Here is a 25,469-nt window from a genome sequence, read left to right on the forward strand (position 1 = left end):
TCTAATTCACGAACTGACCACTTATTTTTGCAGTAAAAATCAACAGTTTTTTAAGGAAGGAATTTGGGCTTTACCATCTCGTTGGGAGAAGGTTACCGACTGTAACGGTGGATATTTTGATGAATAAAGGTGATTATTTGAAAATATTTATTTATTTATTTATAATTTCCCCCCAAAAAACGACAGGACTTTTTGAATGACCTGGTAAAATACAACATATATTTCCAAATATTACATTACAATTATGGACCGATCCTCTAAGAATGGTGTTGTACACTGCCTTCTAAGAAGAAGAATTTCATGAAGCACTGTGTTTTTTTATTTTATTTTCAAAACCTCTTTTATTGATAAATATGTATATACAATACAGATTATAAATTATTACAATAGAAATAATATACAATACAATATACAATTTGAAGCACTGTGGCCTCCAATTTGCTCCTAGTCAACTCTCTGGACTACTAAACGCCATCAAGAGGCAGTACGTGTAAGACTAAGCTTTCATTGGATCAGAAAATTCTATTGTAATCTTTATTAATTCAAATTATACATTTATGAATATTACAACATCTTACATAGTTGTTACATGTGTGATATTAAATTATATACAAGGAATGATAAAAATATTAATATAAGATGACAGTAGTAGTTTCCATGTTAGCTGGTAGGTGGCGTCGTGTTAGGCCATAGTGGTTTTTGTGGCCATAGTAGTGACAGTATAGTCCAGCAGGTTACAGTGTTGCTACAATCGTATTATATTAGTGAATGAATCTGGATATTGATTGACATTGACATAGGATTAAGAAGGTTTAAAAGATTTTAGTAAAGTTTTGGATTCCATTAAATAAAGCATTTTTAAATTTCGATAATTTAATGAATATTTGTATTTACACTGTTCAAAGGCTTTCTAAAATATAAATAGCTGCTGATATCAAAATTAATGTGTTATAGGTCAATGTCAGATTGGAAATGGCTTATCGAAAATACTAAAAAGAGGGACTCGGTGAGGTGCATGTGTTGGTATGATCTGTACAAAGATGGAACTAAGCAATTGATAGTGGGTAGAGATGATGGAAGCATTCAAATATATGGGGAGCCATTAGAAGGGATGGGAGAAGCTTTCATCGAAAAGTACAATTATGTAAGGCCTTTTTGTAAACTGTTATATCAAGAATTAATGGTTTAAAAAGTTTACATTTGTAGTAAAAATTTTAATTTTATTATAATATAAATTAATGATAAAAGTAGAGCAGACGTATGACACTTATCATGAGAGTGATTCAAACTGTTTCAAAATTCTTATTTTAATTTAACATTGTTAAAAAGGCTTAACAAACACTGACATGAGTGAGCTTTATCTAAAACAACAATCTATCAAAATATATAATATTTAGTTTTAGTTTTGGAATGCAATGAAAAAATATATATATTTTTGGGAGTGTTGATGATAAGTCAATAATAAAACTACATTTTGACAGCGACGTTTCACAACTTCATTGTTTGCATAGTCATGCCCTACAATGAAAAAGAAGTTTTTAAGGACAAATAATTTCTTCAACTAATTATTATAAAACTACATGTACATAGTATAACTTAATAACTACTACAAATAAAACATTACTTATAATTGAGTTTTGTTATTGACTAATCATTAACACATCATTAGAGTTGATAGCCTACCTTCTACGCCACAACCCCTGATGAAGAGCTGAAACTCAGGTCGAAACGTCGGCATAAAATAAATAAATATGGTTTTGTTTATTTATGTTGTTCTTTGCTGACCGCACCCCCCCCCCCCCGACAAACTTCTCCAATAATTACTTATAATTGTTTATTACAGTTTGTTCTACATTGCTATGATCCAACTAACTCTATATTTGTGCCAGAACTGAATAGGGTTGAAATGAATGTTTTGGTTTTTCCAGCACGTAACCGTTCTTTCTAGCAGTTTGTCGGTCTATTATTTCAGTTTTTTTTATTTAGTGTTGTTAATTATGTTAACCTAATAAATACATAATTATTAGGTTAGAGTAACATGAATTTAAATTTTGTACATCCAATTTTTTGTTGATAGAATGATTCTTATATTTTTCTAATTAGAAAAAAAATCGCATCCCAAACCATCTTCTTCATAATTTCTTTTTAATTTGAATTTTATTTTCTCTTGATCTTAACGATGACATGTGGTCTATCTTTTTTGAGGGAATTTTTGATTTTCTTACAAAAAACTTGTCTAGTTGTCTTCCATCTCCTCTAACACGGTGATTTCCAATTGAATGATGTATTTTTTTTTAACCAATTTTGATAGTAAGATACCCCAAAGGTGTAAATAGCTAATTATGGCAAACTATTTTTTACAGTTTTTGACAATTTTTGCGCAAACTATGCAGCTTTAAATAAAATGGAAAAAAATTGAGGTAATCTTGGAACTGGCCAACAGAAGTGAAACTTTTCATCCTGCCTTCACAAAATCAATTAATTCCCTTATAATTTTTTTTTCTTGAGTTGTAGAACTTCGGTAAAGAAGTTTCACTGCAATAAAAAAAAGTTTAAAAACATGAGCTATAATTTTTGAAATCCTAACATTGTTACTGAAACTCTTAAAACAAAGTTTTTGAAATAACCAATTTGAGGAATTGGATCATTTTTAATTTATGATAATGAATGATGGGAGGATTCTCGCCTCTCCTCGACTTTGAAGAAGGGAATCTTTCTTTTACTGTGAATCAATCTCCTAATAAGCAGCCTAAGTCTATTCTACTTTTACCGAATTAATTTTTTTAAATTATGTTTCATTTGTTTTAGGTTTGTAATGAAAGTATAACTTCAATCCAAGCAGGAACAGTAGGTAATCCTGCCTTCGATGAAATAGTTGCGACCACTTATACAGGTAATGACAGGTCCTAAAATGTCCTAATATCTAAGTAATTCAGAAAAATCAGGCTAATAGTCTATATTTCTGTTTGAGGATGGTTTTTTGGCCTCACGACTGAGGTTTTAGAGAAACAAGTAAACTGGGAAAACAACAACATGAACATTAAAATGGCTCCTGAAGAAAAACAAAAGATTGAGCACTTAAGGTATAACTTGCGATTTGAAAAAAACAGATTATATAAATAATCGTATAGTATTAACAATAATTATTTATGTAAAATTTGGTTTTCAGCAAAAAACAAAAAAAAATTATTTATTTGTGCCAATAAATTAATAAATAAAAATCAATAAATTTTTCTTTATTTGTGTATTTTTTGCTGACCGCACTCCTGACTATCTTCTCATAAAATAAGTTATGTAAAAATATTGTAATATCCTCTTTTTTAATCAATAGTTGATAAAAAAAAAAAATAAAAAATAAATATATGTGGTTAAAAATACCATCATTTTCTAGGGTAGAAATAGAAGAAATTGAGAGGTCACTAACAAAAGAAAGAGAAAGATACCAACTGACAACTTCTGAAGATTCAATTGGGATGTCGACAATACTCAACCTGGCTATAAATGATAAAGTAATCAACATTCTCTACATTAATCACGGAAGGATCAATTCATATCAAATAAACCAATTTGATTTGAAAAGGTTTCTGACAAAATTTATTTTTTTACCTCTGTACTATATTCAGAAAATCAAAAACAAGTATTCATTGAATTTTTAGATGTTTAGTTTTTTTTATCAGCCCCCACTTTTTATATGTCTATTTTGCATTTTATAGAGGATTATGTTGAATATGTAAATAATTTACGTTGTTATTCTGTAACTCCTTGGTTCTTAAAGATATTTAGAAACACGTATTTAGTTTTTAAAAAAAGTATATTTTCTGTTCAATTTTAGTAGGCCTCAAATTAATATTGAATTAAAAAAAAAAAAAAAGGAAATATTAACATTTCCCAATTAAAGACCTTCTCTTTTAAAATTAAAAATGTTACGATAAAATTTAAACTATCTTCAATTTTTTTTTCTGGATTTAGTGTTTATAGCATACTTATTCCCTAAAATGTTTCAGACCTGGGTGTTACATCCTGTTTTTTTAATAGTTCTTCAAACATTGAGATTTTCTTAATATTAGGCTTATTGATTTTAGGAAAATTGTAGATGAGTTTTAATTTTATCATTAATATTTTTTATTTTAAAAGGCAAGATTTTTATTTTGAAAATGTTAAAATTTACCTATTTTTTTTTTATTTACTATCAAGTACAGGCCTATATAAAATAACCAGAAAATATATTAAATTTCATGCTCCTTTACATATTTTTTGTTTGAACCAAAAACCTTTAAGAACCATGGAGGCACAGCATAACACAAACCTCTGTTATATGCGAAACAGGTTCAGCTACCAATAAAGAATGGATGCTCACAAAAAAAAAAAAAGTAAACATTTTTGTTTTTAAGCTCTTTTAATATAATGAGGTGTAGATAGTTGACTGTAGATTAATAGTGAAGAAGATGGATGAAGTGCGGTTAGTAAAAAAATAAAAATAAACAAAAAATTATTTTCTTGGCACGATTTTTTTATTTGTTGGCATGAATAAATAATTTTTTGTATATTAATGATTTTGGCTGACCACAACCCCCAACCATCTTCTCCACTCTTTGAATATAGTACAAATATAGGTAAAAAATTAATTTTGTCAGGTAACTTTTCTCATTAAATTAGTTGATTTGATATGGATTGACCCAGAGGTTGCAGGCACAACTAAAATACGGAATAATTAAATTTGCTAAAATTTTTTTCATTAGTTGTAAATTAATTTATTTGAGATAGTTAATTTGTATTAAAAGTAATTGAGTATTTTTACTTTTAACAATTGTATAATAAACATTAAAAGGTCTTAGTGTGGGTGTCTAATTATTGGGCGACTGTGTGATCATCTAAAAATCTTAAGAAGCTGCTTATGAATTAGTTAAGAGTCAAAGAGCCGATTCGTTAATAATGTTTCTTAGTGAGCTATCGGAGATCATTTCGTTGTAAATTGAAAGTGAAATGAATTTCTCTGTCCTCATACAGAAAATCATACCTTACATTTCAAACTATCAAGGGTAAAAAAAAAAAATCTTAATTTAAATAGCATTATTAGAATCATATTTTTCCAGATGACATTTGTGAAAGATGATTATGCTTTTCTTTTGAGCCTGGAGACAGAAGCACCAATAGACAATGTGCTCCTCCAATCAGACATTAATATTAAACTTCTTGATGTCGAGAAGAATTCTGCTGTTGTTAGTCACAGTTTTTGCACTCCTCAGGTAAGCTTTGAAGATTTTTTTCATGGTATCATTAAGGTAGTTATTAATTAAACATTTATTAGTTAGCCAAATACATTATTTATATGTTACTGAAATGATTATTCAAAAATCACTGAAGTTATTTTAACCTGGGAGAAGTGTAACCTTGATCATTTTGTATAAACGTCTATATTTTCGAAGCATTTCATCTGTTTTGTTTATACTTTTGTCTATCTTCCATTAACCCTTTGATTTAGTTATTGCTGCTTGTTTATGTTATTCCCTCTTTTACCTCCCCACCTATAATCAATTCATTGGAGAAGTTTGTCGGGGAGTGCGGTCAGCAAAGAACAACATAAATAAACAAAACCAAATTTATTTATTTTATGCCGACGTTTCGACCTGAGTTTCAGGTCTTCATCAGGGCTATAGAACGAAAGAGATGACAACAACATTTAGAGTAATATACAATTGAAAAGGAATAGTATACAAACAAATTTAGAATTATAAAAAATATTGAATTAAATCATAAATGATAAAAATTGATAACTGATAATTGAATAGTACAAAATTTTAATTGATTGATATTCGTGGAATTGTATGGTAGTAAATTGAAAACAGTGACAGACGAAATATAATATCATGTAGGTAAGAAGATATGTATAATATATTATACAGATATAGATATATAGTATATCTGGCTTCCTCGCAACTGTAAGACAGCATTCCTCTCACCAGTCCACTCCTAACGTAACATCTTTTTTTTCTCACTTGAGTATTTTGCTCATCTGGACATCTCATGCGTTTCTTATTTTAAATCAAATACTGAAGCTTATGATCTTAGATCTTTTATGAGATCTAGATTCTTCAAGAAGAACTTCTATTTACAATTTCAATTTCAAATTGCATTGAAAGTAATTGTAAAGATTTTTTTCATCATCAGAGCCAATTATAAAAACAATAGTACAAATTTTTTATGAAATTATAAACAATAGTTAGTTTTTTTTATTTTTTGTGTATTTAGTCAGTTAGTTTTTAAATTTTTTTTCTTCTCTATATCTAAAATTAATTTTATAAAATTTTAATATAAGTTATAATTAAGTGTGGCCACAATGTTTTTGGCCAATATATGTTATATTGTAAAATTAAAATCAACCTGTAATTATATACATGGTTGACCATATAATTTCAAGTTATGAAGATGATCAGGGTTGCGGTCAAAAGAGAACAAAAATAGATAACAACTATTTAGTCCCTATAAAAGAACCTACTCCCAGAATAATTAACTATTTTTCATTTCAAATCGTCTACCATGAGATAAATCCTCACAGACACCTCTTAGGGGACAAAAAAGTAGGACACTCCTGCCGGGTTCATAGATTTATATTTAAGTCTAAGAGATTTTGGAAGGTTCCTTGGGCATTAGTCGAACGTTCCTATCTCTGATCTCAGCTGTCTCATTTGTGGTGCAATTCTAGTCCTTGTAATAAATCCATTATCAGCGATTTCTGTGTTTTCTAATTTTTTTTTTTTAACAGTAGCTAGAATTTATTTTAATAGTATCTAGTATTATTTGTTCAATATTTTTTGTAAATATAGAGTTCTTAGTTTTAATAATTTATTTATTAATTGATTTATCCCACCTCTACTTCAAAGGGTCATTGTTGGATCAAATAGCAACCATTATATTCTGCTATAATACTGAGAAGTTTTTTTAAAAAAATCATTAATTTTTGACTTCACTTTCATTGTCTTGGAGAATCTCTTCCATGCCTGTTCCTATCAGAAGTTGTTTTCTCAGAGCAGCGAAGAGGGGGCACTCCAATAGCATGTATTTTACTGATCTGATTACTTGACAGTCCATGGACGTTAGTGCTTCTAGACCCTGTAAAAGTTAGCTTTGTGAAAACAGCCAGTGTCCAATACGGAGACGGCTGAGGAGGACCTTTTCTCGCCTTGACTTTTGATTGGAGGTTTTGCCCCGAGTGCATCTTTTTTTATTTCCACTAACTTAGCAACTAGCTTATTTTCCAATTCGAATTTATTCCCTTTCTTAAGCAAGGGTACAAAACTGATGTGTCCAGTCTTCTCTGGGGATCATCTCTATAACAGTTACATGTGACGTTTGTTTAAATTCAATTGTTAGTATTTTTAGTTTTAATATTCAGTCATAATTTTATCTTAAAAATACTAATAAAATTCATTATAATAGCAATAAAAGCACCTTTATCCTGATGTGAGGCACCTAGTACTAAGTATTTCTTACCAAGAAACATATTTAGAACTAAAATATTAGCTATTTTTAAATTAATTTAGAATTAGGGTCATTAAATGTGCTCATCATGTGTCATGTGTATGTTTTCAGAGTGGTAACAAACTTCTAGCTACATATCGATGCCAAATTGACACTTCAAAATTGAATCTCAATTTACAATATGGCAATGAGTTTGGTGTGCTAAATGTCTACGTTACACCTCACGTCAAGCCGAAGACTACTCACTTGAAAACATACATCTTGAGGCGTTTGGGAATGCTTACCAGGATTCATGACATTGAGGATACCGTGTAATGTTATATTGATTTTAAAAAAATAGTATTGGAAGACAGTCAGAGTATTATTGCAAGATTTCAAGACAAATCCTTTAGTCTCTCAGTTAGTAGTAAATAATTAACCGTAACATGAGCCTTGGAGCAATGTGCTGTATCTGATAATACCTGCCTTCTTGAAACCATAACTGGTTAATCAGTTAGGCAGCGGTATTTATTTGGAAGACTTGAGTTTTGTTTTGGAATATTTCAATAACATATTGTAATAATTTAAAATTATTAAAAATAAAATAAAAAGAATTTTGATAGTTATATAAAACTTATTTCAAATATAAGAGATAATTTGGGTTCAAATTGAGAACTTTACTACTAAATGGATAACAAAATTTATTCAAATTTAATAATATAAAAAGACTCTTAATCTCAGGGCGGGTTGGGTTGCTAGGCAATCAGAATACAATAATTTCTCCTAATTTAAATTAATATCTATTTTACAAATGTATTCAAATTTAGTTATAACAAAACTAACCAAGTTCACGATCTTCCTTTGATGATCCCTTGGTATCTTCTTTTTTTCTCAATGTTATTGTCCTAGCGTCCAAAATGGCTTCCTTCTTGACAGAAATTGATGAGGACCTCCTCATCCTGAAGACATCCTTTCTCCTGCCCGTCCACACAATGAAGGATCCCTCCAAAACGACAACCTGCCTTGAGGTTACATGTAAACATCGATTGTCGCACAACAGTTAGGGATTTTTCCTAATGATTTACTTTCTGAATATTATTCATTAGCACTATTTCTTGATTTCTATTTTTCCTTTAATTTTCTATATTTTCAATTATGAGGGGACGAGTTAAAATAGTTTTTATGATATTTGAATCTGCTCAACGTGGCCTTAATTCAACGTACCGCCATCTTGGTTCTGTTTTGAATCACAAAGCTATTATAAACAATGAAACTTGGTTAGCTTGCTTTTTGGATAAACAAAACAAATTAACAATCTTAAAATGATACATAAAATAAACATATTAAAAACCCTTTATACATCAAAATATATTATTTACTCAAAAAGAGCATATTACAATATATATAATATTTGAGGCATGTAGCTTCAAAACCAGCTCTATCTAAAATTTTCTGAAATGCCTTTTTTTCTATTTTCTGCATGTATTCGATACACTACACCATACTGCCAAGTGGTAAGGAACAGAACCAGCTACTTTCCCATGAAAATAGTATTCAAAGTGATGCATTTGTTGCAAAACCAACTCCATCCAAGCTCCATTTCAATCATGGAAGGTTTCACCGGTGCAGCGCTGGTTTTATTGTTTCCATATCAGTTTGTTATAGATTTTCTCTTCATATTTTCACCTTTTACAATAGAGAAGTACCTAGATTTGGATGATATTGAAGTTCGGGGTGAAGTGAACTATCTCAACGCTGTAGGTGCATTTCAAGCATTTACAAAGAAGAATATGAAAATTTCACTCGGGATGTTACCAGATTTGATACCAGTAGGAGTACCTCTTACTCCAGCAATATTGTCAGATGTTGACAATATTTTAAAGAAACATTTGGACTTTTAAATAGTTGTAACTAGTAAAAAAAGAGACCAATTTTTTTTTTTGTGAAATTTTAAGAGAAAAGTAGAACAATATTGGTTTTTAAGCTACATGCCTCATTTATAAAATTTATTTTATAATAAGTATACTGGCAATAGTTTCATGGGACTACGGTAAACTCCTCCATAAAGAACTTAACATCCCATTCTTTGCAGATTTGGCTTGAAATAGATATACCTCATATTATTCCAAAATCCTTATTCACCCTCACCCATTAGTTCTTAATCTCTCATCCTTAACAATGCCTGATAATCCTCTGAGACCTCTTAAAAGAAAATGGCCATGGGATCTTCAAATTTAAAGCAATAATTGAAGTACCACCATTGGGTGGTTCCATTCCAAGATTATCATGTGTTTTGAAACATTTATCACATTTACATATTTATTTTTTTACATAATATTTCACTGGTATACATATATCATTTCCCTGTAATATGCATCCATGTATTAAATGAATAAAATAATATAGGTTACAAAAAAAAAATTGTTGACGCTCAATTTTAATAAATAAATTTATAACAAAATTCATCCCAAAGCTATTATTGTCTCCATGATAACGTGATAATAGAAGGCTTGAATTTCTAGCCTTCGTCAGGGCTAAGAAAAAAAAAACAAGATAACAGCCAATGTAATTAATTAACGAATAACTAACATTATGGATACATAAATAGTGTTGATAGACATGAATAGTATTTTTGCAGGTCTTTCCATATGCTACGACTAAAAGGGGGTTTTACATTGGCCGAAATGCACAGCTTGGTCGCTGCCTGTTTGCCACAAGTACCTGATAAAATACCAACAAACAATAAAATTGTTTACTGTTATGAATCATCGTTTAGTGGGACACAGCTGAAATGCCAATACACGTATGTTTCATTCTCTCTTCCTATATTAATATTTATTATGTCATTTTTTCAGTAGTAAAAATATTTTTGGACCTTTCAATGAATTGCTAATGAACTTTTATTAGTATTAAATAGCATTGACTGGAAAGTACCATATACTAAATTTTTATTATAGGTTCATAAGAAATCTGGGTATGTATATAAATATTTTAATTTAATACCAGATAAGCCTGGGCCCTATTTCATAATGAAAGCTAATAGTATTAGTTCATAGTACAAGTGTAGAAAGTAGTGTGGTTATAATACTAATACTTATTTTTTTCAGAATAGGGAGGACTATTAGTGATATTACAGGAATTAAAAAGTACTAAAGTACAAGTTACTGTTGGACAAATCAGCGTAATTGTATTAAGTTAAATCGACTAGACTAATAGGATTAGTTTGTACTGTATTATGAAACCCTCCCCCCCCCCCCAGGTGGGCCTTATATGGTTAATATAACAGTTACATTTTTTAATTATGAGAGATAGTTGACTGTGGATGATGAATGAGGAGAAGATGGTTGGGGGTGCGGTCAATGAAAAACACAAATAAGTACGATTAACTTATTTTAATGTGCCAACGTTTCGGCTAGAGTTTCTAGCCTTCTTCAGGGCTAAAAACAGAACAAGATAACAACCACAGTAAGTATAGAAAAATTTAAAAAAAATAAAAAGAGAGTATAAACAGAATAATTTTACAAAATAGAATTAATAAAATGAAGTGATGAGAGAAGCGGGAAATAAAATGTATACATAGGTAATTGAAGAAGTGGGTAAAATAAATAAATAAAAATAAATAATTTCCTCAAATATGTTATTTTACCCACTTTTTCAATTACCTATGTATACATTTTATTTCCCGCTTCTCTCATCACTTCATTTTATTAATTCTATTTTGTAAAATTATTCTTTTTATACTTTCTGTTTATTTTTTTTATTTTTCTATACTTACTATGGTTGTTATCTTGTTCTGTTTTTAGCCCTGAAGAAGGCTAGAAACTCTAGCCGAAATGTTGGCACATTAAAATAAGTTAATCGTACTTATTTGTGTTTTTCATTGACCGCACCCCCAACCATCTTCTCCTCATTCAGTTACATTTTTTGCTTAACAATGGATTATGGGGGAGGAGGGTAGAGTCTTGTGCTAAAGACACCCCTAACTACTTACAATGCTATAAATATTGAACAATTGTAAATAATAATGATGAATTATAAAAAAAATATATATAGATAAAAAATAAATAGATAAAAATAATAATTCTTAAGAGGAGAGAAAAAGAAAAGTTAATAACAAAAACAATGATATTTATAGATTTAATAAAACAAATAATTGACTTCTACTGGAAAAAAAAAAGTTAATTTAAGAAAAAGACGAATAGAAAAAATAAATAAAATAGTATTAATGTCAATAATATAATAGATAAATTTAGAATTGATAACACACTGTCCTGCAGCAGCCTGGGCTTCAGTCTTCCAGTTGAGGTTGGATTGCCCAAGTCGTAAGTTACTGCTTCTTTAATTGTTGGTAACTGAAAGTGGGATTTTATGAACCCTTTTTGATGAAGTCTGTTTTGGTTATTTCTTACGAACCTAGGGGCATCCACTTCGATTCTTAGGACATTATTTTCAAACGATTGTAATTTTTTCTTTTTCATAAAGTATGCCGCTCCCCAGACTTCACAGTCGTATATCAGCAGTGGCTGGAGTATTATTTTTAAAATAATACCATTTTTTGGAGGGTTTTAATTTATATCTTCTATTTATCATAGGATATAGCATTAATATTAAACTTCTTGAAGTCGAGAAGACTTCTGCTGTTGTTAGTCACAGTTTTTGCACTCCTCAGGTAAGCTTTGAAGTTTTCTTTCATTGTATCATTAAGGTAGCTATTAATTAAACATTTTTAGTTGGCCAAATACATTATCTGTATTATACTAAAGTGATTATTCATAAATCACTATGGGTATTTTAACCCAGGAGAGATGTAGAATTGAGCCTTTCGTCAATAAATGTCAATCTTTTCCTAGTATTTCATTGGTTTTTTTTATACTTTTGTCTATCTTCCATTAACCCTTTGATCTATTTATTGCTGCTTGTTTATGTCACTCCCTCTTTTACCTCCCTACTTATACTCAATTCAGTTTTGCTCTGGCTTCCTCGCAACGGTAAAACAGCATTTCTCTCACCAGTACACTTATATAGGTATCTCATTTCAGCATTTTGCTCACTTAGACATCTACTGTGATTCTTTTTTTAAATCTTGAACTAAAGCAAGAGGATAGATTTTTTTTTACGAAATCTGGATTCTTCAGCCCCTGGGTGGAAGAACTAAATTGCATTGAAAGTAATCTTAAAGATTTTTTCATTATCACATCCAATTACATAAAAAAAAATTGCACAAATCATTTATCATGAGATAAATGCTCGTGGGACGCCTCTTAGGGTTCAAAGGAGTAGGATACTCCTGCCGGGTTGACGGTATAACAATTGTGAATTTTAAAGCCTCATCAGCTTAGAACTATTGAGTCTTATGAAAAAACAGATATTCATCTGAAAAAAATGTTCCTTCTATGTTTTAGAAAAGGTGAAGCGGAATTTCTATCAGATGATATAACTATAATATCCAACTTGAAAGACTTTCTCACCCAACAAGCTACCAGAAAGAAGACACATCTTGAAATAAGTTTTGGTAAGAAATAAAGTATTCCATTTTAATAACTCTAAGTACTTGTAAGTTAAGGTGCATTTTCTAAAGTTATAAACTACTGTTCATATTTAGCATAATCTTGTTTAAATAAATTTTAATAGTAATAAATAAAAAAAAAATCGATTTAAGTCTCAAAAACTCTTTATTTCTTTTGATATTTTTATTTTATTATTTAAAATTATTATCATTATTATTATGGTCTGTATTTCTCGCTATTGCAGGTTGAGTATCTAAGGTGAGGCACCTAGAAATCCAACCACATTCATAGTTTTATTTACTTTTCCTTTGATTCAAATATTTAAAAATGTTCGGATTATACGTGCTGTGTCTAACAGAACTGACTGTTGAACCTCTCTTAGCACGTCTATAAGCACCCCCAAACCATTCATGCCTGCCTCTGTTGATTTTGGTATGAGACCATTCGTGGATATTATGAATGGAGTAGTGGTGACACCTTCCAATTTATATATTTCTTTCAATTCTATCGCCAATTCCTGGTATTTCCCCAGTTTATCTCCCATATTATTATCGTTGGGGATCCCAACATCAATAAGTTCCGCTTTCTTTTTTCTTAGACCTATAAGGAGGATGTCTGGCTTATTATGGCGTACTGTATGGTCTGTAATAATGGATTCATCTTAATATAGCCTGAGAGAACCTTTTTGGAGGAGTCTATTTGGGTGATACTTGTAATAAGAGCTCTTATCTTCATATTTACTTTACATCATTAATTAACTATACAACGTTATTTTGGCATCGTTAATTTATTCTTTTATAGACATTGCTAAGTATTATGTGCAAAAATTAATGTGTAAAAATAACAACATGTTTTTATAAATGAAAGTAAGGTATAAATTTGAGAGCTTCAGTGAGGCTCTAGTGGATTGGAGCTGAACTTCTTGCTTCCCTTGCTACAAATTGATTTGTAATTAAAAGTATTAATATTAATGTGAAGAGTGACAAAATAGGTTAATTCTGACTGACATTGATGAACTGTGCATAATAGTCTGCAAAAAGTTTTTAAATTATTGATGTGAGTGTAAATTTATATTTAAGATTGTACTTGAGGATGGCCGAATTGGCTGAAACGTTGGACTTTTAAAGAAAAAAAAATGTTTTGAGACTAAAATTGGATACAATTTAATTTATTTAAACAATAATAACCAGTCTCAATAATAATACCTGAAAAGATTATTTATATAAACTGTTAATCTAAGTTGTTGTAGGATTTTAGGGCATAAAACCTGACAGTTATCAACACCAATGTTCCTTATTTTATTTTTCTAGATATTTGGATTAATCCCTTTGATATTTCATATTCTTTATTATTATTGTTTCCTTTCTTTCCTTTATCTTATTTATTTATTTTTTGTTTAAATCTTGTTTAACAGGTTATTTCTTCTTAAAAAATTAATACCAGTAGTATGATTTTTTCATCATGATTCAGAGCCATTGATAATCCTGGCCCTACTCCAAACCTACTTAAACCCTTAGTGTAGACAGGGCATTATTGGAAAATATGGCTGACATTAAGTTGTACTATTTTTGACACTTTGGCAGTAGCTGTTTGTTGATCAGATATGAATGAGTAAGATTTGTGTGGCTTGTTCTCAATCTAGCTATTTAATTTTCTTGACAGACTTTCATCCCATATGGCTTGCCAACTATATGATATTCCTTTTTCAATGGAAGACTTACTTCTTAGGGTGTCAGAATGGCCTCAACTAAGAAGTGCAAGTGCTTTTTTGGCTATATCTGCTTGCTCGTTTCCAGTGATCCGAATGTAAAATGGCACCCATATAAACTAAACCAGTTTTCCTAGGTTTTCTAATATATTGATATTACTGTGAATATTTTTTATAGTAGGATGTTTCGGGTTGATGTTCTTTAAGGCTTTTAATGAACTCAAAGAGTGTGTTATAATTACTATTTTGGTATGGGTTAGTGTCATGGAAAAGTAGAGTGATGAGGCTATTGCATGAAGTTCGGCGGTATATACACTGCACAATTTGTGGAGTTTCATTTTGTAAGTTGAGTTGTTTGTGACAAAAGAGGATAAAAACAAAAATCATTCAGTTCATTTTTTAAATTATTTATCTAATGTATGTAATACTTTTTTAAATTTCTAAATATCATACTAATTAAAAATTATTTATTTATTCTTAAACTGTTTTCATTTATAAAATAAGCCTATACAATTAGAGGCTGGCTATATCTAATTACATTACTATTATAATCATGCGTTACAACTTGTTTTTATAAATATTTCTCAAATCTTAATATTTCTGGAATGATATATTTATTTTTCTGCCAATGTCAAATGTTCACGAAATTCATAACTCCTTACAATGTTATCTAGATCCAACATAACTACATTTGTTGGAAACGCTGAATTTCCCCTCTTCCAACCTATATCAATATCTTTCAGATTGTAAGGCTTTAAAAGAGATAAAAAGACATTTAAAAAATTCAAATGTTTTATTTCTCCAGTTGTAATTTGTTTATGAAGGTTCTGAACAATTTCTTTGAGGTGCGAAAAATGAATATCAAGTTAAATCTTTACATAAAAATATTTGATCTCACTTTGTTAAGTCAGTTGGACTAAATTATATTAATACTGTGCTCTTTTATGACATAGCGGGATAATAATATATCAACTGATTTTATTTTGGATGAAGAATAATAAAAAAATATAGTCAATTCTATTGAATACGTCCATATGTACAACAAATCATGAAAACCAAACATTACTTTCTGCATAGTGGACTAACAAAATTTCTTTCAGAAAAAGCATGGCAGATCCTTGTTAGTATCCTCAAAAACTCTTAAATATGATTTTAGACATAAGATTTTTACAAATATCAAGAAAACTACAACTCCAATAAAGATAATTGTTATAACTAGAAATTAACATTTTTTAAATTTATTTTGTCAAATATCATAGAAACGACTACTCCTATGAAGATTAACATTATAAAATTTCTATATTACCTTCAACAAACTTTAATATGAATGCTAATAGACATCTGTACATACAATGATTTCTGAGATAGTTTTCCAAAAACTAATAACTAATGATTTTTTGCTATTTTGTAATGAAATGTTGCTTTTTAAAAAACTATATCAGGAACTATTGAACATAAACAAATCAATTAGGGCTCATATTTTAGCAAATTTACTCTACTTTAAATGAGATTCTATTAATAATTCTAATACAGTAGGCAGTTTTAAAAATATAGTGGTCCAAATGAAAAATTAATTTATATATAACTGATCAAATGCTACCTTAATTTTTATTTCTGAGACAATATTTTTTTTTTTTAATTTAGAAACTATTCTATTATTGTAGCTCTATTCAAGAAAACCCCTTAGGAGGAATATGAATATCCCTTGTAATCCTCTATATATTTTGAATAAAATATATAAAATCACTCAAATCCTTCTTTTTATAAATATATAACTTACATTTTTCAGACTTAAATACTGAATGCATGAAAAGGGTATTGTCCAGAATGTATCCAAGAATGAAGGAAGAGCTGGAAGAACAAAAACAAGCTCTCCTATTCGAAGCTTTAAAAGATATTGAACAGAATGAAGGAGAAAATATCATGTACCTAACTCCATATTGCAGGAACATTATCGAAAAACAAACAAAAATGTCTGGAAGCAAAACGTTGAATTTGAATCGATTAGAAAGAATCCAAGGTAACAATCATTACAAAATTATTAACAAATTATTTAAATATTATCACTGGCTTACCTAAAGGGGAGGGAGAGTGATATCAGTGACTTACCGAAAGGGAGGGGGAGAGATATCAGTGGCTAATTATCCAGGGAGAGGGGGAAAGATATCAGTGACTGATTAGCCAGGGAGAGGGGGAGAGATATCAGTGACTTACCTAAAGGGAGTGAGAGAGATATCAGTGGTTTACCTAAAGGGAAGGGGAGAGATATCAATGGCTGATTATCCAGGGAGAGGGAAAGAGATATCAACGACTTTCCTAAAGGGAGGGGGAGAGATATCAGTGGCTTATCTAAAGAAAGGGGAGAGATATCAGTGGCTTACCTGAAGGGAGGGGGAGAGATATCAGTGGCTTTCCTAAATGGAGGGGGAGAGATATCAGTGGCTTACCTAAACGGGAGGGAGAGTGATATCAGTGACTTACCTAAAGGGAGGGGGAGAGATATCAGTGGCTAATTATCCAGGGAGAGGGGGAGAGATATCAGTGGCTGATTATCCAGGGAGAGGGGAAGAGATATCAGTGACTTTCCTAAAGGGAGGGGAAGAGATATCAGTGGCTTACCTAAAGGAAGGGGAGAGATATCAGTGGCTTACCTGAAGGGAGGGGGAGAGATATCAGTGGCTTACCTAAAGGGAGGGGGAGAGATATCAGTGGCTGATTTTCCAGGGAGAGGGAGAGAAATATCAGTGACTGATTAGCCAGGGAGAGGGGGAAAGATAGCAGTGACTTACCTAAAGGGAGGGGGAAAGATATCAGTGGCTTACCGAAACCATTTGAGAGGGAGAAGGGGGAAGGGGAGAGATAGGATTGTTTTTGAGGCCCCCACCCTAAAAATAAAAAAACATGGTATGGTGCGCGCAACATACAACTTTCATTTACCACCCATCTTACATCCTCAAGTTTTAAGTCAGTAGGCGGATTGGTGTTAAAGTTACGTTACTTAAAAAAAAAATCTAAGACCAGAGAAGGCGAAAATGTTGACCAAAACATTTTTATTTTCCTGTTACTATAAAAATTCATATTTAAGGTTCTTGAGATGGGAATAACGAGTATTAACTTTTTTTCTTCCAAAAATCCAACAGTATTATAAAAGATTACAAAGTTGTATCGCATGCATATGCGACAGATCGGGCTTTTTTGGTTTTTTTCCAATTTAACCTATCTCGAGAAAAGAGTTTGTCAGTAGGAAATTCGCACAAACCCCCCTCCCCCTCACCACCCCACCTCCTTCTCCTCTCCACACCATAACAAACCCCTCCTACTGGGAACAAACCAAGAGGTACTCTAGTACTTAAAACTCTTTTCCCTTATATTCTCGGACTCTTAAGTTACAAATACGGAAGGTTACTCATTTCTTTATCTTTGACTGGGACTGTTTAAAACCAGATAACAACCAGTAAATAAAGAATATATAGAATGATTAAAGTAAATAATTGTACAGGATGATTATAGATAAAAATAAAGTAATGAAAGAAGTGGGAAATAAAACGTATATATATATAGGTAATTAAATATGTGAGTAAAATAACATTATTAATGAAATAAAAATATAAAGTTATATAATGTAAAGAAACAACGAAATATGAATAATTTAATTTAATTATAATAATTTCAAAATTAAAGTTATAGAAATAAAATAAATGTAACTAATGTAATATGTAAAAAAAAAAAAAAAAAAAAAGAAAAAGAAGAATAAAGAAATAAAATATAAAGTTAAGTAAGACAAAAAAGTAATTAGAAAATATGATAATAATAATTATATAGTAACCAAAACTAATAACATGGGTAAGGAAGAATAAGAAAAGAATAGAAGGAGAATAGTGTAACGGAAAGATAAGAAAAAGAGAACAAACTTAAGACATACCTGGCATGAAAGATGACAGTGTTGCAGGTGGAAATATTTTAAGTTAAAATACTTTTTTAAAAGAGATGACGAAACTACCAGAAAGTGAAGAATGAATCTTTCAGTAGTTTCCTTAAATTTGTTGCGAAACAGTGTAACGATTTTCTTAATTTTAGTGTTTTTAAATGCAGTGTATTTAGTCCTAAAATGAGGTTAACTTATGATAAATGTAATAATTTGTAAATAGTAAAAAAAATGAAAAAAGAACTTCCTCGTACTAAAAAAAAATGTATGTAATTTTTTTTTCAATGTTAAAGTTATCATTCAATTAAAAAAGACCTCTGTTGTGGTGCTCAGGATGGACTGCTCCTTCTTAAAACACCACAGGATATTATTTGGAATAAAATATACACAATTTTAAATCATTATTATTATTTTTTCCTTTTTCAGAATATATAATGAATCTACTGAATGACTGGTTTAAATTTCAACAAGTCAATGTAAAAACAAAGCTAGCAAAGTTAAAAGAAAATCTTTCGGAGAGCACCCTTGAAGATATAATGACTTTTTTTGAAAATGTTGAATCCGATCGGAGTGTCATCAATAGCCCAACAGTTTGATGGTTTATTCCTTTATCATTGATGGCTTTTTGGTACCAATTGAGTTTATAGGTTTTATCATTATCTATAATACCTAAGGAATACTTAACCCTACAATAGTTATAATCCAATAGGAACATCTATGTATCTAAGAGGAACATCCTAATTTTGTGCTATTTTTATTTTTATTTTATTTTGAAATATATTTATTTAATTTCACATTTATATATATATATATATACATAGTGATTTAAATAATCAAATTCTGTACATAAATATTTTTTTATGAAATAAATTTAATTTTATTAAAGAATTTTAAAATGTTGTTTATACTAACCTATTAAGAGAAAACATAAGAAAATTGTGATAAGAACAACTTGTAATATGATTGATGAATAACCAAGTACAGAAATTAGTTTTTGTAGGTAAAAGAAAACAATATACTTCATAACCCTCAAATGATATGTACAAACAACCAAATTTTTATAGACTCAATAATAAATCCTGAAACCATGACGGTCCTATAAGGAATAAAGTAAAGACTGTTAGAATATAAGAAGGGAAAATGAACTTTTTTTATTTATATTACATTCTTCTTTAATATATCCTTATTAATTATATCAAGGTTGTCAACCATTAGTACAAGAGCCCAAGAGGAGAAAAAAGGCAGTTATCTCACCCCAATTTTTGATTACCTTAATGAAAACTATGTATAATTACTAGTCAAAACTAATGAGTCTGCCATGTATAGGTAGGGGGAATAAAAAATGGCGGCTGTTTCAAAGCGATAAAAAAAACTAATTTTTCATTCGGAGCTGTATATCATAAAAAGTAGGAACAACACAAGAAAACCTAACAGAACGTCATTTAAAGAAGAGTGAATTTTCTAAAATATGAGCCCTAATAGAGTTATTTATGTTAAATAGGTTCCGAGGTATAGCTTTTTAAAAAGCAACATTTCATAAAAATGTTGTATGGAACGTACTGAAAGATCAGTGGTTAGTGAATTTATTTTGAAAAATTTATATCTCAAAAACCATTTGATGTACAGATGTCTATTAGCACTCAAATTAAAACTAGTTTAACGAGCTATAAAGTAGTTTATGATGTTTATCTTCGTAGGAGTAGTAGTTTACATGAAATTTGCTAAAATAAATTGATTGATAGTTGATCGGACAAATTTTCATTTGCAAAATTTATATTCATATGTGAATATCAAAAAAACCACTACCCCTACGAAGATAAGTATCATAAACTACTTTATAGTAAGTTATATTTCCTTTCTTTTGAGTGTTGGCAGACATATGTATGTCTTATGGATATAGAGATATATTTTTTAAAAAATCCAACATTTTATATGAACAACTAGAAATTAACATTTTATAAGAACAACTAGAAATTAACATTTTGTGAGTTTATTTTGTCGAATATCATAAAAACTACTACTCCTACAAAGATACACATAATTAACTATTTTGTAGTAAATTTAACTAGCTTTAATTTGAGCGCTGGCAGACATCGCTGTGTGTTCTGAAATGAAGTTTTTCATAAATCAAAGTTATTATCCAAACAACTATAAATCAATTTATTTTAGCAAATATCATGAAAACTACTATTACTACAAAGGCAAAGGTCATAAACTTCTTTATAGTCCATTAAACTAGCTTAAATTTGAGTGCTAATAGACATCTGTACGTCACATAGTTCCTGAGGTATAGATTTCTCAAAATTAATTACCTAATTACTGATTTTTCTGTGCGTTTTTATGAAATCTTGCTTTTTAAAAAGCTTAATCTCGGTAATCATTGAACGCAAATAGTTCTATTAGGGCTAATATTTCAGCAAATTTACTCTGCTTTAAATAATCTTCTCTTAGATTTTCTAGTGTTTTTGGTAGTTTTTAGGATATAGAGCTCCTACTGAAAAATTAATGTTTTTTTAAGGTTTTGAAACAGCCGCCATTTTTTATTCCCCCTACCTATACTTGGCAGACTCATTAATTTGGGCTAGTAATTATACATAGTTTTCATTAAAGTAATAAAAAATTCGGGCGAGATAACTGCCTTTTTTTCTTCCCAGCTCTTGTACTACATGGATTAAATCGAGATAATGGTTGAGGTCATGCATCACTTTAGCAACTTTGAGTATTGATTTTTACTTACTGGCAACACATAGAATGAAAAGTCAACCTTCCCACCCTGTTTAGAAGAGGTTGGAATCCTGTTTGATAACCACTTCATCCACAAGTCAGGAATGGCGAAGTACTTGATAAATAAAAAGTTTGGTGCTCAACATGGAGGAACTTAAAAATAAAATAAAATAAAAATTGGCTGCTCAATCAACTGTGTTGAGTTGCTAATACACAGTATACTGATCAGTCCAATAGACAATATTAAATGGAATGAGAGAATTGAGACTAATCGAATACTTTTTTTTTTTTTTTTTATCCACCCATTTTTTTCCTCTTCAACTCAAAGTTGACAATACAATATAAATGACAGTGTAGGATTCCAGAATATTGGTTTCTGCAATTCTCTGAAACTGGTTCTTTTCAACACTCGATCCCTCCAAGAATTACTTGTTGCAAGAGGGATGGTTCCTACTGAACTAAAGACCTTTCGCCGAATTCCTCTGTGTATTTTTCTTGTAAATAAGGAATACATTTTGTATTAAAGTTCTCTTCCTCTGCCTGTATCTCATTATACAACAAATAAACTATTATCTATTCTGTGTATGTATGTACGTAAATATATTTAGTAGACAGTTAGGCGATTGCTAAAACAATAGTTTATTATAATCAAAGGTTATCTACATGCATTTATATTAAAAAATAATAAAAAAAATTGTTTAAATGGTGACACGACAACAGATGTGAATATTATATTTTTCTCTCTTCTTGTATTCCTTGTTATAATTTGTTAGTTTATTATTAACCCATTTAATTTTTAAAAAAATCTCAAAAAAACATAAATGGGTTTATGATTGGACTTTTTTATTAGTAAAAAAACATGCCATATCTATTAATTTGTTAAAATTGTGTTTATAGATTTGTTTGTTTATTAAAATCCTTTAATATATTTAAATTTTTAAATAAAACTTTTCTTAGTGTCATTAAAAAAATGGAAGGTGAGAGGACAAAATTAAATTAAAACTAATTGAAATTTAATTGAAATTTTATTACCAATAAATATATCAGTTAAATATAACATTTTCAACTATCTTAACATCTAAATGTGCATTAATTGCAGGTTAATATATTTTATTAACTCATAATATATTATTAAACTGAAAAAAGATATATAAAATATATTTCAATATATTATGTAAATAAGGTTAGTTAATCATATTAACTATTTATAAATTTTATTTATGCTTAATAAATTAATTTGTATAATAGCAATTTTATAATAAAAATAATTCTATTTTTACAATTATTGTAATAACACATGAGATTTCTTAATATTATAAATAAGTAAAGCGTAATGAACATGTTAAATTAGTAAATACACTGTTTAACTCTGAAGTTTATATTGGCGATTAGTCATCATCATCATTTTCATGCTCTTCTGATAAATATTCTTGAATTAAGTAATCGCAAAACCTAATTGCTTTATTTTTATCAGGGCTAACAATAGCACTATCTTCTATAGTGCTGTTATTTATATTTTTTAAAGCTTCGCCAATGAATGAAGAACTTATAGAATTATTATTATCTAAATCTATAAATACCTCGGCTTCTGGAAAACTATTAAACTTCTTTAAGAGGTCAAGTAAAAAACTGGCTGATTTATCGTCGATCATATTGTTCCTTAATAATAAGGTAAGTGTGAATTTACGAGGCCACTTGATTTCGGACAACTTGTTAGCTAAGTGCGTAATTAAATCATCCGCTACATTACTAGTAGAAAAGTTGAGTTTAAGACTCAAATTATCAGGAAGTAATACTCCACAAAAACTGCCCAATATTTCATCTAACAATATTCGATCGAACGATCGTTCAGCAAAATGCAACTCAAAATCGATGTCACCTTTGTCTAAATGTTTTTTCACCTCGTTTCCTATATCTGTTTCATTATTTGTATACATGGTTATTGATTCCTGAAAAAAAAAAAAAATAACAGATTAAATTAATATTATTTTTGAAGTATTAAAGAAATTCATAATGATTAGAAGATGGTCAGGGGTGCAGTCAGTGAAGAATAAAAATAAGTAAAAACTTAACGTAAGAGCAAAAATCAAGATAATGAATGAATAAAAGGATATATAGAATGATTAGAAAATAGCTAACATTATGGATACATGAATGGCGTTGACAAAAAGAATTGAATAGTTAAAGTATTATGTATACTACTTATAAGTAATCATCTTAATGATAAAGGTTGTATGAGAAGAGTAATAAACTTGAACTCCTTGTTTTTTTTTTTAAGGAGATAGAAAAAGGTATTAGCTAATCATCGATTAGAATGCTTTTCTTCACTTAATGTTTATTTCTTGGTTCGTCTCTAACTGCCTAAGGTAGAAGAGGTTTAGAAAATATTAAAATGAAAATTTATCAAAACGTGTGTTTTTATCATCTTTCGCTACCACAATTCTGTTAACATCACATTATTCTAAATGGCTCAAGAGATCTCCTTAGGAAGGTAATGGTATGATAAGGAGATCCTCAAAGTAACTCAAAATAAAATTCATTGTACAACAGTTACTTGAGTAATACTAAATCAATGTAATACAACTTTTTTAATTACAAATTTTTCAGCAAAACAATAATTTTTCTTCATTGGTTGTGCCTCAGCTTCCTTTCCTAATCTCCCAGCTCGAATAATTTATCAGATTTTAATTGAAACTTAAAACATACTATTACTTTTAATTATGGAGAAGATGGTCAAAAGAGAAAAAAAAAAGTTAACATAGGTCAATGCAAAACAGAACGATCAGTTTCGAATTGACCTCAACTGAAATAGTTGATAAAGCTCTAAAAAGAAGGCGCAAAACATCATAAAATAATCATTTGTTAACTATTTTAGTTTCTATGAATGGAATATGGTCCGGGTGCGGTCAAAAAAACTCAAATAGTAAATAATTATACTATTTTTATTGAGCCAACGTTTCGCCCCACGTTGCAGGGCTTCGTCAGGGCTAAATAAGATACAAACACTTGACATAGTTACAAAAAAACAAAAGAAAACATAAGTGGAAAATAACAGGGGTATACAATGAAAAGTAAAATATAATAAGAAAAATTAAAGGTTGTAAACAGTAAATGAAAAGGGTAATAGTAACAGATAGATAAGAGATGAAAAAATAAAAGAATAAAATCAAATGATGAGACAGAATTCATACCTGTTTTGATGGAGGAGTGGGGATGGCAGTTTAGTATGCCACAATAACGAAAATAATTTTAAAGTAAACATTGTAAAAAAAAATTATTTAAATCAGGTAAACAATAAATGGTAATATACATAATAGAGGGGGAGAAGAGATATTTACAAAGTTATAATAAAAAAATAAATAAAATAATAATAAAATAAAAAAATAAAATAAAATTACAAAAAAAAACTCATAGATAGAAAAACAAAGGAGAAATAAAGTATAAAATAATGGGATACAATATGTGTAAGTGATTAAGAAAGACAGCCCTGCAACGTGGGGCTAAACGTTGGCTCAATAAAAATAGTATAATTATTTACTATTTGAGTTTTTTTGACCGCACCCGGACCATATTCCATTCATCTATACACACTGTCAATCAATAATCTTCCAGTATTTTAGTTTCTCTTTTGACCACAGACCTGACCATCTTCTCCATTATTTGAAATTATACGGTCAACTATTTATATATATAACATTACATGTAATATTTGAGTCATCATAAAAATAGGTTATAAATAATTGAGGGAGCTTCTAGGTAAAACATTCAAGGACACATATAGATTCCAGTATTAGTCATTTAGACCAGCCTCTAATTCTAAATCAATATTACAACTAGTTAAGTAATATACTAAGGAAATCTATTCAAACTAAATAAGATGAATAGATATATTGTATTTTTATTGAAACAGACAGCAAATACTTTGAAATGTTAATATGATCAATTTGTAAATATATACCTAACTAAAGGAGATCTGTAATAAGGAATCTACGAACCTGATTACGGCTGATTTTGTTTAATTTTATTTTATTGAATATTGAATGGAGAAATGAAATTTTCCTCAACATGGAACTTATCTTTTAATAAAAATTATTAAGATCAGAACACTGAGATAACAAACTAAACCTTAACCTGAAGCATGAAAGGA

The 25,469-nt window shown here is 29.4% G+C and overlaps 1 protein-coding gene across 2 annotated transcripts in view; it reads left to right on the forward strand.

The window, feature by feature from the left end:
• LOC106679067 (Bardet-Biedl syndrome 7 protein homolog) overlaps window positions 1-19,413 on the forward strand; it is a 28,845-nt gene extending 9,432 nt beyond the window's left edge. The window contains exons 6-15 of one of the 2 annotated variants that reach the window (XM_014418003.3): window positions 955-1,144; window positions 2,809-2,893; window positions 2,972-3,083; window positions 3,392-3,509; window positions 5,094-5,246; window positions 7,591-7,790; window positions 10,097-10,261; window positions 12,861-12,970; window positions 16,463-16,693; window positions 19,025-19,413. In XM_014418003.3, the coding sequence (XP_014273489.1) occupies window positions 955-1,144; window positions 2,809-2,893; window positions 2,972-3,083; window positions 3,392-3,509; window positions 5,094-5,246; window positions 7,591-7,790; window positions 10,097-10,261; window positions 12,861-12,970; window positions 16,463-16,693; window positions 19,025-19,194 (1,534 nt within the window). In that variant the 3' untranslated portion in view covers window positions 19,195-19,413. The remainder of the gene's footprint in view (window positions 1-954; window positions 1,145-2,808; window positions 2,894-2,971; window positions 3,084-3,391; window positions 3,510-5,093; window positions 5,247-7,590; window positions 7,791-10,096; window positions 10,262-12,860; window positions 12,971-16,462; window positions 16,694-19,024) is intronic. The other variant, XM_014418002.3, reaches the window with a different exon arrangement.
• The last annotated feature ends 6,056 nt before the right edge of the window (window positions 19,414-25,469 follow it).

Source organism: Halyomorpha halys, unplaced genomic scaffold (genome assembly GCF_000696795.3).
Source record: "Halyomorpha halys isolate HHAL.00 unplaced genomic scaffold, Hhal_1.1 Scaffold175.1, whole genome shotgun sequence".
In the NCBI taxonomy this organism is placed as follows: Eukaryota; Metazoa; Arthropoda; class Insecta; order Hemiptera; family Pentatomidae; genus Halyomorpha; species Halyomorpha halys.